Below are 20761 nucleotides of genomic sequence, written 5' to 3'. Positions count from 1 at the left end.
GTCTTCCGACGTTCCACGGAACAATCGAGCTTTTGTGGCAAGTTCGAAAGCTTGACGGCTGCACGAATTGGTTATTAAAGGCGAAAGACGATGCACCTGCCGCTGCTACCCTCGTAGCACAACTTAAGCTGTCCGTTGCAGTTGTGTAATAGTTGTAGCAGACGAAGTAAAGTGCTGTCGTTGAAATGCAAATTACGTGAAAATTACTAAATTACATCAAAACCGGGAAGAATGGTTTCTTTCTAAAACAACGTGTGTGGCAGAAGTGCACGCAAATTTTATAGACTTATAAAGTATACTTTTAGTATGATCCGCGACCGACACAGATTAGCGGTTTAAACGGTGGACCGTGGGAAATAAATATAAAAAAATACTCTGGGGGAAAAAAGACAGCAACTCACTTAGAGGCCCACAATTAGTAATCGAATTGTTTGGATTGTTCGTAACATTCTACTCTGGGAAGAATTTTGACCGTTTCTTTTGTAGTTAAGCAACTTAACACTTCGGTTAGTGGCTCTTAAGTGCAAATGATCTTTGCGTTACTGAATGTCGGCAGAACTAATTGAGAGAATCGATTAGTATTGCTTGAAAATCTTGAATACAGATAGAATGGCTAATTGCGATTTTTAGTTACGCGGGGTAAAATTTGCAAAAGATTAGCAATCCAGATAATTCGATTACCAATTGTGGGCCCCGAAATGGGTAGCTAACTGTCTTTTTCTCCCAGAGTATGATAAAGTGAACGTTGGAAAATATTTTCTCAGAGGTCGCTCTGTATGACTCCAATTGATTTCTCGTTCTACGGTACGCCTAAGGTGTCAGAGTCGATCGCAGCAACCCTCCGTCTGCCAGGATTTCCCGGGATTCCCCCGGCGATGCCGGAAGCGGGTCAGTCGGGTGCATTCGAACGGATCGCGACGGTCGAACGACGATGTCCGAGACATTGCGATTCAATATCGTTATCTTCGTAGCTTTCACAGAGCGAGAAACACACACCCACACACATATACATATCTGCCTTGTACACGTTCCAGTGCTTGGAACCCCTGACGTAGAATACACGATCTCGTTCCTCATTCCTGGGCTCGCTCCTCTCGCTTTCGCGATTTTCGTGTTCCCTTTCTCCAAGACGTACAATGCATTCCGTTGATATAGAATTTATTCAGAGGAATTTTTTTGACAGCGCCAATTTGAGGGTGAACAGTATGTCACTGTTACAATAAGGTCAAATTGATTCCACAAATAACGAAAGAGGATCAAGATGATTTTATAAATAGACAATTGTTATTTTTATATTTTTGAATGAGACACGTGTTCCTTTATCTACGATAAATCAATGAGACTTTACGCTGGATTAGAAGAGATATTTGAGTGAAGCGTAAAATATATAATTTTATATCTATATTACAGACAGTATTTTGTGTAACATTAAATTACTGAAAATGACGAAAGAAACATTTCTTTAATTCTACAATGGCGACATCGCTTACCCGGAAATCATGCGTGTCCTTAAAAAGTGCATCTCACACACTCACGTAACTTTGTATATTGTAATTATGTAGTTTTCTATTTTTATTCCGTTTATTTTTGAAGATACTAACAGATGTAATGTAGCTTCATGGGCCACAGGTTGCGAGATCACATTTTACCATTTTCTGTAAATGCGTAGCGCACGTCAGCGTCGGCCAGCTTAAAGATTTGTTTACGTAAGAACACAGAAGAGGAACGCGACGCTTCTTCTCTATCTCGCGTCTCACCATAAAGCTCCCTCCGTTCGTGAGATGAATTCCGCGGTACGTGTTTAGCGTTGCGCATCAAAGCCAGTGCATTCCAACATCCAGGTAAGCTCAAAACACATGCCGGATCCTAGAATTTCCAATTTCTTGAATTCCTAGTTCTCTGGGTGTGCAATTCTTTTACACCACGGGAAACACAGTTTTCCTTCATGTGCGTTTGTAAACGTGCAAATTTCACTAGCGTGATCGCACCTTAAATCCTTAAAAAGTTGCATATTTAAACGTTTATTTTTGTCGACGATAAAAGTGTTTCCTATAGATTTCATTTTCCCGAAAGGTATTTAAATAGTTACATTTTATTGGACACTTATTCCAACGATATCTTTCCTTACTTCGAATTATATTTCTTCTCCTAAAGTCAAACTTTTTTCGTTATTTATTCAGTGTATCGAATATAAGCATACACTAAAAGTAGAAAAATTATAAATATTTAAATAAGCATGTAATTCATATTTAGTTGGATTTAATTCATATTTAATTAGATTAAAAGCTAAAATGAGGGATGGGAAAATTGAAAAAAAATTTGAAAACAATCATTATAATTGCCTTTTCTTCAAAGGTCCGTGTACATGATTTTTATATTCTTCGACGCATACAATTGCTCACACACACACACATATATATACATATATATATTGTGTATATTTATGTGTGTGCATTATATTGTTCTGGTACTGAAACCACATTCTCGACAGTTAGAAGTTTATATACAGGCTTCGCACACTTTCCGAAAGACCTACATCAATATATATTTGATGTAAATTTGTAATTAACTCCTTGATTTCTGGGTTCATCCTGGAATCAACAAATGAAAGAGAATCGTGTATATACAGAATGGATCTTTCTGTGGTGACAGTACCAGATTTAATATCGTAACTATAATTATTTTTCAACTAGCATAAATCTTACAATACAGATATATTATCGTGGCAGTGTTCTCTAGTTGATCTACTAAAAATTTAAAACAAATACTGTTGGTAAGAGATATTTCAATAAAATCATATATTCTCTTTTTTAATATATGTATGAAAGAGGGAGAGAAGGGAGGAAGGGAGGAAGGGGGAGAGAGAGAGAGAGAGAGAGAGAGAGAGAGGGGAAGGAAAGGGGAAAAATGTCCATATTCTATATATTTATACAAGTTACCTGAATAATCCGTAACCTGCTGCAAGTATACATATTCATTATTTTCGAAAATACTTCTACATATAAGGCTGTACAGTACTTGATAAAAATAGCTGCAAGCCATACATATTTTGGTTATTTTAAATAAAATTTTTAACAAAATATAAAAGAGAAATTAAATATATTTATTAACCATTTGGAATATTGTTAATAACATGCGAATATATATTAGTAACATACAAATATATATATGATACTGCAAATTAGCTGCCAATTTATTAAAAGAATTGGATTTGCAATTGTAATTTTAATAAATATACAATAATTTATTAAACAGTGTTAACTTAACGTCCAATTAGGCCGATCCTCTGTCAATCTTGCACACAATTTTCGATGTAAATCATAATCAACTCGAAAACATGTATTATTTCGTTTGACTTTAACTTATTATTCTTGCATTTTTGGCTTACACTTTTCTTATCAGGCACCTTAGACTTCTTCGCGAGAATCTTATCTACATGGAAGACGAACAGCTTAGGGTAAGTCAGTATGCCGTGTCTGAAATGAGCGATAAGCACGGCCGCTGTGACTTCCGCGTTAAGCTCGTTTAACAGGAGGTGTAATTAATTAGAGGACGAAGTTCACTGTCCTTTAGAGCTGACTCCACCGCGAGTGATGCCGCCGGCTCTCTCTTAATACTAATCACCTACCCTAACTTTTGCCGGCGTACTCTGAGATGATCTTATGGCAATTAATTGGCAGACGGGAGACGACAGCGATGATCGAGATCAGGCAAACTCGCATGGAAAGAGTACAATCGACGAGCTCTTAAAAGATATAAAGATCCTCTATGGCCAAATTGATTCTTTCTAAGAAAGGCTGATGAACCCATTTGCGAAAAATCATCATTTTTGTGGTTCTTGATTAGTAATGAGGTAAAATAACACTTTTTAAATGAAATATTTAGTTTTGAAAAAAGCTTCATCTTTTAAGCTCTTTTAATTTAGGAGTAAGTTGATTGATACGTATATAAATTATACATGTCTACTATCTGCACGTTTTGCTCTAAAATTAGATTAGTTTATAGAGGTTTAATCAATTTAGAATAATATAAGAGGTTCATTTGTATTAGAGGCGTCAAATTATAATTTTTACTTTTGCGATTATTTTAACACAAATACGTTTATGAAGAAAACTCGAATATATTGATTTCCCGAAATTTTGCGCGATTGAAATTAATATTATAAATAGTCGTTTCTCAAGTCTTTAAAAGTGGAGTCAAATAAATAGTATCGTGAGAATCATTAAACATTAATATTACAAGGTTTCAATTCCATAAATTGATACGGCACATGTAAACTAGTACTATTGTGCTCTACAACAAGATGGCCTCGATGGGGTGACGCACCTACGACTAAAACTGTCTCTCCTTTCACCAGGACTGCTTTATTCTCGCCCTCTTCTGAAAATTATTCAATAAATTATTACATAGAAAAACATTCGTTGAACTATTATTACGTCATTATTAGTTACATAATTTCAGATATTAAATATTAAATGTCTCAGAAGTGATTTAGTATTAATAATATATTTATAAACATAGCTATTCTTTAGTTGTAAATTAAGAAAAAAATTTTATTTTATTTTTGATCATATATTGATATATATTTTCTCTTTTTGTAGGATCTCAGTTTATAGTATAAAGAAAACAACAAAAAGAATAATTGAAAAGTCGAGCAATAATGCATTATTTTTTCTACAGAAAAATAAAATTGCGTTTAAATCTTTTATTTTTTCAACTTTTTGTAAAACAAAACAAAGTGCAAGTTATCCCTTTCAATTCTTTTTATATTTTTTTGCAATTACAAACAGACAAAACAAAAATATATGGATATATTATATACATATAATTATAAATAAATAATTATCACCCACGTAAACTATTACGTTTATGTAATTTTTGTTTTAATACTTTGCCAGCCAAAAATTATTTTAAATGACATTTCCTACCTGGAAAGGGCATTTTCATAATCCTGGTTTGCGGGTAACCAAGTTTTGTGTTTCCGGTCACGGTATAGGATCTACTAGGAGGGACAGGTGGCGGCCGCTCCTGTATGATAAAAGAAGGATTATATTAAGTTAGGAAGTTTTCTCTTGCAACATTTTGCGATAAATTTGCGCAAAATTTGCGATTTTAACTGAAATTCTAAAGTATTAAACGCTTCATTATTTTATACAACGTCTAGATTCAAAAATATGAAACTGAAGCAGAAAATGGGGGGGATACACAAAAATATGTATACGATCTGTATCCTTGCCTCAATTACATATTAATCTCTTACACTTGTTTTTTTTTATTATATGTTTGTTCTCATACTTTAAACTCTAAAGTTTTTCGTCTCGCAAAGGAATGAGTTATTCAGATGCTTACCAAGTCCAATCCAAAAAGTGTACAAGTTTGTTGGATCATCTTCTGATCGGCGCATTTCTCCGAAGGATCGGGAGGAGGTGTGCCAGCGATTGGTTGCGGTCTTGGACGAGTGCCAGTGCCAGTTCCTGTAGCAGCAGTGACATTCCTCTGAACGGTTCCGGTATTGGTTCCGGTAGGAGGTTGTTGAGGTTTCTTCTGACCAATGCCAGATGTTACTCCTAGGGTTGTTCTTCTCAAAGGCCATCTTTTTCGTACGTGCCACCCTCTCCACGTGGACTGGAAGCAAAAATTTAAACAAATTTAATTTCGGAGTTCCCTTCTTCCTTCTAATTAAATTTGTTATCGAATAAAAGTTCTTGAACGATTCTTTTTATGAAATATCTGATAGACGGTTTGAATCATGAAAGAAAATGTTTTAGAAAAACTAACGAAATTGAAAGAGATAAATATGCCTGCCTGTATTGCTGTAGCAGCTTTTCTTCGCGTTTCCGCCCGCAGGTTTTCAAGCTGCTGCCTGATGCCCTCGCTGAGAAAAATATGCCGCTTGCCGACAGCCCAACTAGTACTGGCGCCAAACTTGCTCTTTAGCTGCTGCGCATTTTGCAAAATCAATTTCGTGTCCTCGACTGCCTGCTCCTCTGCGCGACGCAGTTGTTTGAAGGGCGCGATCAGCCTGTATCTTGCATTGAAGGCTTTAAATCGCATCCTGTGCGGGTATCCTGCACGAGCCGTCATAAATGTTAGCTCCAAATTCTTATCGTTAATTAATTTCAATCGAATAGAGCTGCTCTACACATTTGCAATTGTATAGAACGTGTCTCTGAACGTCGATTTATTTCTTGTGACCAAAGATTCATTATTGCGCGAGTAAATCAATATTTCTTGAAATAATTGGAATAAAATTCTGCTATCTTACCTCCCGCCATGAGGTTCACTGTTTCCAGGACCTGCAACGAGCGTATCTGGCGCATCGTAACTCCCCTGTCGAGGTGCATCGGCGTCTCGGTGTTATTGCTACGGATGCATCTGACGAAGTGCGGTCTAGCGTGGACAAGGGTCCTCAAGAGATTATCTAACCTCGTATGAAAGTCCTGTGTCAACGTCGATATTGGCTCGTCTCCGTTTAAACTGCGGGGAAAAACGTTTACTCCCTTTTTTGCATGTGTCCTCTTTTAAATTGCACAATCGACTTCTGATTCGATCAATTATCGATACGAGCGCTGGGCCGCCACTTAAATAATTATCACACGCAGAAATTATTTGCGCGCGTTCCAAGTCTTTCACCAATGAAGATGTTTCGATTAGTTACGTGAGTGATCCAAATTTTTGTAGAAAACGGGAGAAAGGGAATTATGTGAAGTCAAACGCGAGAGAAAGGATTTCTTCGATGGACATGTCTAAGCATTAATATTTATCGGAGCTAAATGCACGTCAATTTTTATGGTATTTTAGTCGTTGGTTACTTACAGATCGGTGTGAGAAGTTGGCGATATTCGGAAGCTGACGCCCCTCGGCACAGTATCGCTCGCGTACAGTGCCTTCAACTCACTGCCAAACAAGTGGGTAGCGAAGCCGAAACTGCAAGTGTGCTTGTAGAAAACCGCCACCAGGTCATCGGGGACAACATCCTTGTTCGTGTCTTTAAAAATGGAGTGGATCGAATTGGTGATTGCAAGGAAGAGCTTACCCGTTGAAATTTGTATACATACGTCAATGGTACATCGCGTATAAATTGCTGAGCGTTGCCATAATATTATTCTAATAATTAATAAAATATTTACATAGATCTTATAATTTCCCCGAACCATTATGAAACGCAATAAGAGAGAAGTCCTATCTACCCAAGAAGTCTGAAGTGTCGTAGGTGACTCTTCCCGCGAAGTGCTGAATACCGAAGGATCTACAATCGACGGTCCTTGGTTCGAACAATCGAGGATTCTGCTTGTGCTGCACCTTCACTTTGGCAACGTAACTTTCTGCGGTCCCGTGTATAGAGCCTTCTACATCTAACATACTTAGTAATCCGGTACGCTGGAAATTAAAGTAAACAAACTTAATTAACATGAAATAAATGCATGAAACAATCGCGCCTTTAATTGTGGGGGAATTTAAGAGCTGAAGTAAAGAGAAGCGATTTTTGTACTTCAATATCAGCATATTTTTATGTATTAAAATATAAGAATTTTACAACACTTGACGTTCCCTCTCGCCGTGATTTACCAACGTTAATTACGTTCCGTATAAACGCAATAATCGAAAAATTATCCGGAAAGCTAAAGAGAAAATAATTGTTTATATATTAGTTAACAAATTTACTTGACGCGAGGTGTTTAAATAAGCAACGATTGCCGGGTCGTTGTCTTCGATACAAAGAGCTTACCAAGGAAGAAATGAGATCAATGCATGGCACGTTGTCGACATAGTCAACTTCGACGTCGCACCGGATGCCTTCGTCGCGGCAACTCTCGATGGAGCTCTTGAATATGTGAGTGTTGTAGAAGTGCTGCATCGTCTCCGCGCAAAGATTGATGCAGAGGTGCTCTAGCTGGCTCGGCTTAGGATCCTCAAACCCGAACATGTCCAGGATGCCGATGAAGCCGTCCGTGGCGTGTCGCACGGCGTTATTCAGAGCAGTCATGCTTCTGGATCCTGTCCCCCCTGTGAAAAATCTCGCACTTAATCTTTTGTATCGCATTAAGATGGAAGAAATTTATGCCGTGATTCTAAAACGGTGTCCAAGTATTGAGAACGGTCTATCGTATCTAAACAAGTCTAAGCCTTTCAAATATTAACTGTTCCAATTAATTGCTTAATTCTAATAACAATTATTTCGTTTTATTTAGTAACAGCAACAAGATTGCATAATTGTACAATATTAGTTCTCGATCATTGAATTACAATGAAAGTAAGATTGAAGCTGTAATATTGTTGTAATAAAGACCTGCTGAGCTGCCAATAGTAGAGGCGTGTTGGCTAGTAACATCCGCTTGATTATGAACAGATTCATTGGAGTCCGACGAAAGGGTGCCGAGAGTCGAACCAAGTCTTTTCAAGCTGTTGGCTCGTCTCACTATCGTGGCTACAGTACGGCAATAAAGCGCCTTCGCCAGCGAATCCCTGGTCATGTTAGACTGTATAAACAGATAATTTGTTAATGTATTTTCATTGTTATAAAATAATGTTTCATCACAGTGCTGAGCAGTCCGTTCGCACATTTGATCCTTTTATTATCCAATCGAAAATAAACTTGTAATACAGAGAAAATGTATATCATAAAAAAATTTTTATTTGACATTTTGCTAAATAATACCTCAATAAACACGTAAAAATGTATGGTAAATATTTATCTAATCTCATCTGGTTTTTATCCGGTAAACATTATCACAATATTTACCATTCACGGAGAATTTAGTGTCCGAAAAGTACGAGATCGATAATTTTTGCGGCAGGATTATTTTACTCGTGAAAGGATTAAGAGTCTCCATAGTTGAAAAATCCAAACGTTTGGTATCGCAGGAGTCAAAATTTGCGACATGTTAAGGGACTTGAAGTTCGAAGACCCTCCCGTACTGCGAATGTTAATTCGCAACAAGACGGAACGTTACTCATCACTGTTTCATCCCATAAAGAAAGTCCGATACACTACCATGTTGGCATCGCAGACGGATTTAACGAGCTGGCCGCGCGCATTGTGAGTCCTCGAGGTGAGCCCCCGTAACAAGGCTGGCGGAGAGACTCCCAGGAGTGTAGCTACGGAGGATAATTCGTTCTCGCCAATTACTCCTACTTCTACACCAGGGCCATCTGTGAAACCGACGTTCCCGAGGATGAGCACCGCTGCTAGCACTCTTACAACGTCCAAGAATGGAATGCCTAAAACGCCTGAGAAAAAAAAATAAGTGATACAATATCGAAGAAGGCCCGATAACTCTTCTTTGCAAAAAGTTGAATCGATGGTAGAAACGAAGAGGATGGGAAGTGAGGCATTGCATGGTTAATTTAATTGTATCACAAGTGCCCGCTAATTTATTGAACGTCATTGGAATGTTATTATGTTATCTTTCTCAATATTTAGTCACGTACCTAAACAAGCTTTCCACGCTTGAAACCGAGTTGCATCCTCAGCCTCGTCTTGTCGCGTATCGCCGTGCTGAAGATACCTCAAATTTTTGAGATTGTACCCCTCCAAGTTTAATTTAACTGTGAAAATTGTTAGGATAATTTATTCCTTAATAATAAATTGCTATTAATCATTTCTTATTTTAGATCCTTAATTTATGTCCTTTTTCTATTAATGTTGCGTTTTTAATTATTTACGCTGGTGACGGCCGTAGCATTGCCGAAATGTTCGCAAAGTGCTCGTTGTTGTTATTTTTGGTCTTTGTTCTATTACGATTTTCACATAACGAGCATGTCAATTCCATTTTTAATGTGCTTATAAAGTTGCAATTAATTACATTACCTCTCTCGTCATGAGACAATCCAGCTAACATCTGATAAAATATGTGATAGTTCTTCTCGTCTGACAACGGTCTGATCACTCGTGTCTGGTCTAGGAAGTAACAGTGAATTTTTGTTCTATATAAAGCACCATCAGTCACTTGAACCTCGATGAAGTGACCCTGAAGGTATAATAAAATTGTTGTAAGGTCCATATCACAAATTATTACTAAATAATATCGTTTCTTGCTATTATTATTACATATGCTGCTTCGTATCATGGTACTGTTATAGATGTTGTTAGCAAGGCTTTTAATTTTACTATTACTACGCCCATAAACTTTCTTTTCATAATCTAATATATTTCTCTTTCATCTCCCTCCTTCCTTCTACCTTCTGCTATCTCATACATTTCGCAAACTACTTACTATCCTTGAACTCTCCGAGTTTGTGGCGGTTTTCGCTGAGCCCAAGGATCTCAGGACCGTGAAGGCTGCCGCTAGATGTTTGAAAGCGTCCGTTTCCGGTCCGCCGCCGGCGACGTCGAAGAGTTGCCTAAGTAATAGCATTGAAGCGTACGTTTTTCCGGAACCGCTTGTCCCTATAGAAGAAGTTCCAGAAATCTTCACTCTTGAAAAACGAAAGGAGATGGAGTTTGTTAAGAGTCTTACCAGAAAGAATAATCGCCTGAGGATACCCAGTCTCCGACTGTTGTCTTACGGCCTCCTGGACGACCTTGTTCAGCTGAGGTGCCAATGGTACCGACCTGGTGCTCGTTAAGGTTAACGGATTTCCAACGTCTGTGTAAGGATTTACGCAAACCAATATGGGGCCCACATTCGTCTGGAATAAATTTCCATTTTTCCTTGAATGGTTCTCTTATGTCATTCATTATTGTTTATTTTTCTAAAACCATTATTATTTTTAATATGTGCATTAAAATGCATTCATCTTTGAAGAAACAAGATATTCGATAACCTCTTTCCAGATTTCTAGTCTTTTGAAGAGTAAGATTTAGAAACAACTTTGTAGAAAAAACTACACGAGGCAGCAGCTGTAACTCGTAGAAAATTTTACGTTTGAATCCCGCAATAGTAAAGTTTTCCTTATTCCTTTTTTAATTTTTCATTTTGTAATGGATTAATATGTCATGAATAATCGTAACGATCGATTTACCAACCACTTTTCAGTTTATTGTTTGTAACTCGAAGAAATTTACTTTCTCCCAATAATTTGATACATTTATGTATTTAGTTTTTAATTGATTGAAAATGTTGATTAAGAAATTTTCTACGTTCTATATATATATATATAAATGTTGAAGGTCAAGTTTGATAAATTACATAAAGAATTTACGCAAGTATATAATCAACTTGCTTTTTGCAATTGAATAAGGTATCGAATTAACCGCAATCGACGAGAAAAAAGATCCTCTCCTGCCTGAGAAACCTAGGGAGAAATCAAGAGTTTTTCAATAAACCGCCTAAACGAGGAACAGTCTCAAAGAAACCGAGCGTTTCGTATAAAAAGTCAATGGCCTGCTGTACGAAGAATCGTTCATCACGATGAACGATATATGAGACGAGATATCGTGGTATAGCGCGCGCGCACGCGCGTGAAAGTTCATTTACTGGAGAAACTGAGTACCTAAACTTGACTAAATTTCAATTAATAAATTAATGAATAAATAGTACGTAAAGTTTATATCCATTGATTAATGAGCTTCGCTAAGTCAGTACATTTGCACTTTCGCGTACGTATTTAACTTCCTTGAAATATTAACGCGAGCGTTCTTTAAGCCTTAAAATTGAAAACATTTCATAAATAATGTGAGCGACGATTGCAGGAAATTGTGGTTGACGAGAAGTCGGATCAATCATGCAACTTAGTAGGGGAAATATGAAAATTAAAGCCGGTCTGACCGATCGCATCATCGGAATGCGAGCGTGCGTGCCACCTGTGCGTGGGTTTCTTGCGGCGGGGTGGCATGCACGAACCAGTCGGGAGACAGGGTGAATTCTTAATGGCGGTGCACCGGCCGGGCCAGTGTGTTGCGTTATTGCGAGCACCAACACCGACGCAACGCTCCCGGTACTTACGAATATGATTCGAGACCGCCTCTTTGCATTCCACTCTGGCACAATCACGCAGTCCGTGTGTGCACACGCGCACACGTGCGTACATACGTGATTCGCGCACGATCGATTTTTGAAAGTGAACCATTAAACATTTAGATTCCAAAATTGAGGAATAGGAAAATCCTCTATTACTCCTGGCCGTGTACCGCGTTCGCGTTATACTCGAATTTCTGCATTGAATGTAACTTTTATGTCATCAAACTATGTAATTTGTAAAGTTATATAAATTACAAACTTGGCTGTAACGCGTGTGCAGAAGCCGATTTTTACTTTTTGCGCAAATTTCCTTTAATCTTGTATTTGTCTAGCAATAAGTAAACTTATTTTATCCAAAGATAGTCAATACAACCGACATACAACAAAGTACGAGTACAACTTATTTTTAACGTAACAATCTATTTAACGTGTATCTTATTTCTTAACTTCCGTAGTTTTCGAAAACCTTACAAATTTTGAGCTATCGATCTACACCTATCTAGTTTTAGCGAAAGCATTGATCTTACGTGATACTGATTGACGCAGAAGCGGGCTTGAAGACATTTAAGTACCGCATCTTCTGTAAGAGGACAAGGTAGATGAATGAGGTCATCGAAGGCCGTGGAAGTCGCAGGGCCGGGCGAAGACGCAGTGGCTTTCGAGAGACATCGATGCTGGCTTTGATTACTTTTGGCGTTTTTCACGTCGGCGATGATGCTGGAGATCGGCGGCGACCGAAGGCACCCTAACGCCGTCACGCAGGATACTATTCCATCGTCAGGCACTCCGTTGTGACGCTTCGAAGGCTCTAGGTCTGAGCACGTCGGAAAATTCGGGACATGTCAATTTTCTACTAATTACTACAATAACACAATGAAGAGCTATTAATTGTAGTACAGTATTTTCATTTATTTACTATAAAATTCGTTTGCTGATTTGAGCTAACGGACCCTTTCAACGCGGCAGAATAATAAGCACATTTTGGAGCGTTACAGTTAAGCGACGGGGACTATTTGTTATCGTCAAATTACGACGGGATTCTATTAACTAATGAAAATGTTCATACAATAGGGATCTATAACGGATCGTTGTCCATAAAACCCTAATACCGGGTTACGGTGTGGAACAGAGGTCTGTGCACTAACCAGATATTAAATTATTTGTTGCGGTTGAGTTATGGTTAAGCGTGTTCGCACCAGCATGATTGACATGCGGATGAACAATCACAGAAGCTGTCAATGTGTGACCAGCGGGATGGCCGATTCCATGAGGTATTGTGCCGCCGGGCGGCAGGGTGGTCCTCGGGGGTACTGCGGGTGCGGGCGACGCGGGTCCGCCACCTTTTTCCGGGCTCTTCGATAGGGGTCCGGTGGTGCCGCCCGTCGGCCCTGACGCGTTCGCCGGTTGGCTTACGTGCAGCCGGTTCCTCAGGGTCACCAGTTCCGTGCTGAGGCTCCGCAGACGCTGCTGTAGGTGCACCGCTTCGTTCGACGAGGAAGCATCTTCGAGAAAACCAAACAGAAAACTTCTTTCAGGCGCGACGATACCAATGCAGCTGAATGCGATGGTTCTTTATGGTATTGCTGCTCCTCCCCCCTCCCCCCCCCTCTCTTAATAATTCGAACGCGATCTACAATTCTAAAAATAAAAGTTTATTACAACGATATGCTTTGCATTTGAGATATCTAAGAGCTTCACAGTTGCTAGAATCGTGATTGATGGTTTTCCTCTGATAATTTATATTAATTTGGAAGTGTTGTAATTTAGTGAAACTCACTTAATTGCAACTTACTTCTACTCACTTGAGTTTCTTGTTTAATAATATATTTTAGAAAACTTTCTGAGTTAGTGATAAAGGGAAGAATTTTCCGAGAATTACGTAATCAGATATGGGAAAATAACAAGATACCTATATACTCTGGTAATATATCTTTTTGATCTCGTTTCAATGTTCTCGTTCGCAACGTTTATTTCTTATTATCGTTCTTATCCGTCACGCGTGTGCGCGTTCTCTCAAGTCGTCCAGAGTTCTTCGGGTACCGTTAATCTAAGATACAATAGCGGATAAGTTGAAATGGAGGAGGCTGCGCTCTCGATGGACTCCGAGATTTCTCTCCGTCGCCTAAGAGAGGCCGAGCGCTGTTGCAGTCGATTGTGTAGTCACGTACCATGCGACTGACCGGCGTGTTATGGTCGTTGAATACGACCTCGCCAAGGTATTGTCTCGACAAGAACTTTTGTCGAGGATACCTCAACTTCTTGGAAAGATGGAAGTTTTTATTCGAAATAAATCAAGCACGCGCAAATTAATTATGTATGTAGGCAATTTAAATAAATTTTTTTTAATTCATTCTTACACAAAAACAGAGATTGTAAAATATATGGAAAAATGTCCTCGATCTCTCATTTTCAATCGCCTACGTTGTAGGAAAATGGAATAATGTATAAAACCATGAACAGGGAAGTGGAATAATTTATAAAGCCATGAACAGTGAAATGGAATTATTTATAAAGCCATGAACTAGTTCCACCAACCTCTACAAGGGTAATGGTGCAGTTAATGAATCTAGAAACTTATTGTTACGTGAATACGGAAATATAATATACACAAATGTATTTCTAATTTTGTGTACAATGGTAGACGCTGTAATAACAATGGCAGTAATTTACGTCTATTAATAATTTAGTTAGAAAAATCGTATTCATTACTTATCAATTAATTATCATATAAAATGACTAGTTATAATCTGATAGTTTATAATTACGTTTTATCTGTAACGTGACAGAGGATTTATGCTTTAACACAGATCCTGCCTTCTTTCAGTCTACGATAAAACTAATTGGAGTTGTTAATTCATCAAGTCACGTCTATTCTCAGCTTCTTTAAATTTTGTTTTATTCTAATTAAAATCTATCTTAAACGATTTACAATATCGATACTTAAAAACGTTTCCGGTAAAAATTAATCGACCTTTCACGTCACAAACGTAAATTAATTAATTGATTGCTCCGCATAGAACCGATGTTATAGACAATACAGATCAGCGGGTCAGCCAAGCTGCCGCGAAATCGATGATCTGAAATCGTATTTTCACTTTAACAGCGATCTTCTATTTGACGATCGACGATTCTACTTGATGATTGATTCCAAGTGCGATCGAAAGTGTTTCTTGGATCGGAGTGTTCTATTAGGACGCGTTTTCCTCCTTTCTTTGGACAGATACTAAGTTCTTTCAACCGGATGACACGGGATACCCGGTGCTCGGTTCGCACCGGGAACTGGTCTCGTTGTTCCAACTTCCGGATACGAGATTAGTTACATAACCGGTTTTCTGGAACCGCGAAGTAAGTTGTTTAACGCGTGCGCCGCTTTATTTATGCTCTGTTCTTGCGAGAGAGTCGATTCAATGCGAGATCATTTCAGTATCCGAAGCCTTTGTGGATTACAATAGTGCTCATCGATGTTGAGCCACGTGGAACAACCATACGCATTGATTCACAGGCAGCCATTATGGCCACGAGAATACACGCTATCATAAATTATAATAAACAAAGAGCCTCGTGCTATATGTATCGATAGTTGGAAAAACTAGCCAGTGGCACGATAAATTGTTTTTATAGGAAAGCAAACGATAAACACGGTTATGGGAGCTAAAAGTTTTCATCGTTTCGATGAAATATGTTTTAAAATATCTCTAAAGAATGAAATCTTTTTTTAGGCACGCGCGCACACGCGCGTGTATCGCCACTATAAATAATAATAGCAACGAATAATGGTAAACAATGACAGGAACGGAATAAGAACAACAAAAACTTAATTTTCCTGACTTTCCAGGCACCTTGTAACCAGACAGGTCCTACTCCGCGGGGATTAAACTGCGCAGGTACCTTCGGAAGCTGAACGCTCCTTCGTGAAGAAAACAGGTTCTTTTTAGTCGTATCTTTTTCACGGCACCGCCTACACTCGGTTCGCCCTAACTCTTTCAACTAATGTTTCATGGACTCATTGCTGACCTTCCTCCGATATTAATTTATCTTTCTTTCTCTGTCTCTACGGAGTCGTGATTCCCTTCGAATTTACTTCCTTGGATTGAATCTACGAGCCTTTCAATTGCCGAATTCGATTTCTGTATTCGTGTTTCAGAAAACAGACTATTATTATTATCAAGATTATGTTACGTTTATATATAAATGACGCATGTTATATGTTTATGATATAAATTACCATTGTAATTATTCACGTGTATTGTAATATCCATAATCTATATAAATTATTTTGATATTATTATATAATTTCCCTGCACGTTTGATAGCGACAAATTTTATTATTAATTTTGACGCACGTGTATTATTTGAACACACACATAAACACGAAATTAAATCTAGGAATTAATTTCTGTTTTATCATTTCAAGAATTCAATATTTAGTTTTATGTATAATCTCAAGATTTATAAATTTGAAACATATATACAAAGACAGAGAGGGAGGAAGGAAGGAAGGGAGGGATAGAGGAAGAGGAGAGAGAGAGAGAGAGAGAGAGAGAGAGAGAGAGGGGAGGGAATGTCAATTTTTATTTAAAAATGTATTATAGAATTATTAGAAATATTATAGAATTTTTAAATTTTAATATCTTTTTTTTTGTAAATAATAGAAAACAGTATTTCTCTTCGTGGAGACATTAATTTAAATTTTTATAATCTTTTTCATAGAAACATTATTCTTTTAATATAAATTGTGTACGCAAACTTAAATGATGTATAATAGTAAATAACTAAAATTAGATGAAATTCATAAATAAATTGGATAAAAGAACTTTATGGCTATGAAGATTTATGAGATAAAAATAACAGGCGCATAGATAACCATACGGTAATGCACCGTTTGGAATCTGGTCCGGATTCCAAAGTACAAAAGTAGCTTTAAAAAAAAACTGGAAAATAAGGGCTTGGAAATATAAAGGAATAGGGACGGGATAAAAAGAGGATAAAATGAAGCAAGTATTACCTTAAGTACACAGTTATACTTTGGCACAGGCAAAGAGATAACGAAAGGGGTGAATTAATCGCGGCAGGTATTCTGCATTCCTCTCTTGTACGCGCAGATTACCGAATCGCGGTGAAATTAATGGCGACGCCCGCACGTATGTCGAAACTTAATTCGTAATTAGACGCGGAGGCTTATCTTAACGCGTGATCCATTTACAAATTGGCCCGATGGACATTTTTTCCAGAAAATTCACGCAATAATTCGCTGTTATTTTCACTGTGAAGTTTTAATTGAATTAAATATGAAAATCTATGTTATTTCATCTGGCCTGTTTTTCCCAGCACATTAAAGATTGTTTCATACGGAACAAATTTTTAAATAGTTTTTACATTTTATCTACCATTTGTGATATTATGTTGCGGGTCAAATATAAATTAAATAAAAAATACATATATATTGGTAATTTACAATACAGTAATCATTTAGGATTATTTTTGCAAGGACCCAGTTTGGCTGCACCAAAGCGCATCAATATAAATTACAGTCTCAAGCATTGTGGGGGACGAGCGAAGATTATTGGAAAGTACAAAAGGTTTTCAAAATAGCGTTTCCACAGAATGAAAGGATGTTATAGGATATGCGGAATAAATAAGCGACTGTCAAATCCATGTGTCGAGTCTCGATAAAATGGTAATTTCCCACGATGCCAATTCGCCGCGGAACTTTGCAAATGCAACTCCACGAAGTGGCAATAAACGTAACGATCTTGAGCATTATCAAAACAACAAGTCCTATCTGGGATATACATAAATTGTACTTACGTACGCAGGGTGTATCTGATTCGTACATTTAATCTCTTTACTGATAGATTCTATCGAGTAATAAATATTTCATTAGTGTCTTGTGTATATATTCGATTTTCACGTATGTAAATTATTTATATGCAACAAGATCTGTGGGATTTTTCACTTTAAAACATTCTATAAAGAATTTTCTAATATACTCATTGTATAACATATTTTACAAAATTGATTAAAGCTTATTGTCGCCAGTGGTAATTAAACAAAGGGACAATTTTAAGTCGACTGGCAAAAAGTGATCTTTATTTAAGTTACAACGTGCCTGGTGGATTTAAAATTTTCCCTTTGCTGTAATGTATTTTACGATACAAATTTTACAGACACGTTAAAAAAGAACATTAGAAGTGAATCTGTTAGTTAATTACTGCATCCGTGTTACTTTGATTCCTTAATAAAGTCCTTAATAAATACTCAGAAATGCTTATATGCAACACGTTTTGATCTATCCGAGTGCTTGTCACTTTCGTGCACTTTTCACGCACACGTGCGCTTGCAACACATGGGAGCAGTTGCAGCTGGATGCACCAGTTTAGGCCATTGCCCTGTATAAATCCCAGTAAGGAAAGATCTTTTCTTCGTTATTGCCGACAAAAAGTACTTGTTCTTTTTTTTTCACTTTATAACGTTCGCGCATTTATTCACAGACATAATAATTCGCAAAAGAATTAATGGTTTTTAAATTTTTTAATTAAAAAAATAAGTGAATAAAATGATTTTGTTAATTCACATAAATTTATCTGAACAAAAATGCGAGACGATATTAATAAGTGTAACCGTTTTATACACAGTGTATACAGTTAAATTATTTATCAGTTTTATACAATTTTTCTTACTCGAAGAAGTTAATAATGACAAAGAAGTAGAAGGTATTTTAATTATATCTCATCTACTCACTCCCTTCCACCTAATTACTCAAGAAGCCCGTAATTGTGAAGGACGCGCTATAATGAAACAATAGCTGTAAGGACGTCTTAGACTGCAGAATAATGACGCTTCCGAGTTGGGAAACAATCGAGTAAAAAAGTTAGATCTTGTGATCTTGTGGCTCTGTCCATTTTTTCAAAACTTTCCCTAACGTATTTAATACACTGTCACAGCCTAAAAACTTAGCAAATGCTTTTGCAATAGAGACATCGTCATTGACCAAACATTCACGGAGCAATAAAAAGAACATACCATTCAGACTTGGAAAAGGTTTCCCAAAGGATAGAAATGAAATACACTAAGAAATTATTTAATAAAATATAACAATAATATAACTGTATATAATAATACTATAGTAATAAAACTATTACACAAGATGTTTGAAAAAAAGAACATCTTTAATTGCAGATTAATAAATGATTCACATGTTATAAATAAAATTAGATATGAAAAACTTTTAAAATTAATATTTAAATTATATATTATATTTTTACATACTTTATATTCATTCGAATAATAAAATTAAATATATAATATTCAAAACTTTATTTAAAATGATTCATACGACAAGAACTTTATTTAGTTTTATTAAGCTATTTAGTTTATTAAGCTCAGTCTAGTAAAACTATTATATTGGATTTTAAATTAAAACAATAGATATTTAAACATTTTATTGGTCACAATAAATCAGAAGTAAATTAAAAAGTATATAGCGGCGATGTACAAATCGTTTAGCTTAATGTGCACGATATTATACACAATTCTGATTCCGGGCATTGCGTAAATTTTTTATGGGAGATTTTAATCTCTGGATACAGTTAAGAATGCTGGAAGGTAATCAAGGAGAAACAGCCGCGAAGATATGAAGAAATTGTATTACTTTAACTGTAAAGCGTAGGCAACTTTTATAATGACCACCGCAACTCTTCATTTTCAGCATGGCAGGGCCGTATTAAGTGCTGTGGAGCCTACTGCGTACGTAGTTAAAATCTAACGGTTTATCCCATAAAACTTTGTTGCTAAATAAAAAAATGTGTCAATTTAGCGGGAGTGTTACAATTCACAAAATGGAAAAATTGGAACTTTAATTACCGTGGAAGTCGACGAATTAAAATATTTCCAGTTTCCGGGAGAAAGCTTTTCCAGTTTTACATCAGGTCTTTTATATACTTATTTATGCTTATTATTTATATGCACTTGCATGCACATAAAACTTAAATATTATTATACATAATAAGCAATACTTTTCTCAAGAATACTATCCAATATTTCAAGAAACTAATAATTACGGGATTGAACTCGAAAATTACAAGTGCTAATTCAAAGATTTAAGATTTGATAAATTTAGAAATTGCTGAAGATAGAAATCAAGTACGCGCGCATTACTGGAGTAAAGATTTCAAACTAGAGTATGGGATTTGCAAATCTAAAATTTTTAAATCGCCTGACAGACGATTGAATACTTCGCAATGCGTAAAAGTCATAAATTTCAAAATAGAGACACAATATAGCGATATAAATGCATATAAATTATAATGTATTGTATAAATTAATAATGTATATAAAAGCGTAAACATTATATAAATTTTAGAACACAATCGTGTGAAAGTGTGAAAAGTGCAACGTTGCAATCCGATAAGAAGATAAATTTTACAAATAAAACAAATTAATAATTTGAGGATCAAAAGTTCAAGTAAGAAGAGCGTTCGGGAAAAATGGTATGCATTGTAAAAGTCAACTGGAGGATGCTGTCACAGCATTCGCAACTTTGTACCTTGCAGCTTCTTCTCGGTCTCCCAGAACTTCTGCAGCTCGGTAAAATACTTGTCCAATATGAAGACTTTGGAGAGACCGAGGGTAGCCATTTCAGGTATTCGGGTCTTAATCTCGTCCAGGATTTTCCTCGGTAAGATTTCCCTCTAGATTTTCTATCTAATCTAACGCTTTTGCGGGTCTAACGAGATAGGACATCTCGGACTTCCCGCGTCTTCGTGTCCTCGGAGCATTCGTCACCGCACTCGCACATCTTCCACCGGAAATTTTTCGGTTTAAGATAACACTCAGATTTACATCACATCGCACTGCGA

General features: G+C 36.8%; 1 protein-coding gene across 1 annotated transcript; it reads right to left on the bottom strand.

Annotated features, from left to right (window-relative positions):
- Nucleotides 1-2921: 2921 nt before the first annotated feature.
- Nucleotides 2922-20554, bottom strand: LOC105561731 (unconventional myosin-IXa). The gene is made up of 17 exons (XM_012011969.1): nucleotides 20449-20554; nucleotides 13049-13405; nucleotides 12431-12717; nucleotides 10461-10632; nucleotides 10218-10390; nucleotides 9812-9971; nucleotides 9433-9549; nucleotides 8996-9231; nucleotides 8291-8480; nucleotides 7730-8007; nucleotides 7191-7380; nucleotides 6817-6988; nucleotides 6266-6477; nucleotides 5806-6068; nucleotides 5350-5625; nucleotides 4929-5028; nucleotides 2922-4380 (listed from the first exon to the last, which is right to left on the bottom strand). Exons 1-17 carry the CDS (start codon nucleotides 20537-20539, stop codon nucleotides 4223-4225), a joined length of 3432 nt encoding a protein of 1143 aa, XP_011867359.1. The 5' UTR covers nucleotides 20540-20554; the 3' UTR covers nucleotides 2922-4222.
- Between the last annotated feature and the right edge of the window lie 207 nt (nucleotides 20555-20761).

Source organism: Vollenhovia emeryi, unplaced genomic scaffold (genome assembly GCF_000949405.1).
Source record: "Vollenhovia emeryi isolate VEMERY1.0 unplaced genomic scaffold, V.emery_V1.0 DF939202.1, whole genome shotgun sequence".
NCBI classification, from domain to species: Eukaryota; Metazoa; Arthropoda; class Insecta; order Hymenoptera; family Formicidae; genus Vollenhovia; species Vollenhovia emeryi.
The sequence above is the reverse complement of the archived record's forward strand: the minus strand, read 5'-3'. Positions and strand labels throughout refer to the sequence as shown.

What these genes read in the sequence shown, in the direction of transcription:
- LOC105561731 (XM_012011969.1), bottom strand. Translation starts at nt 20,539, where the DNA reads ATGGCTACCCTCGGTCTCTCCAAAGTCTTCATATTGGACAAGTATTTT. An exon ending in ATTGTCTCATGACGAGAGAG is followed by an intron (nt 9,550 to 9,811) that starts GTAATGTAATTA and finishes CAATTTTCACAG; the next exon opens with TTAAATTAAACTTGGAGGGG. An exon ending in AGCGTGGAAAGCTTGTTTAG is followed by an intron (nt 9,232 to 9,432) that starts GTACGTGACTAA and finishes TTTTTTTCTCAG; the next exon opens with GCGTTTTAGGCATTCCATTC.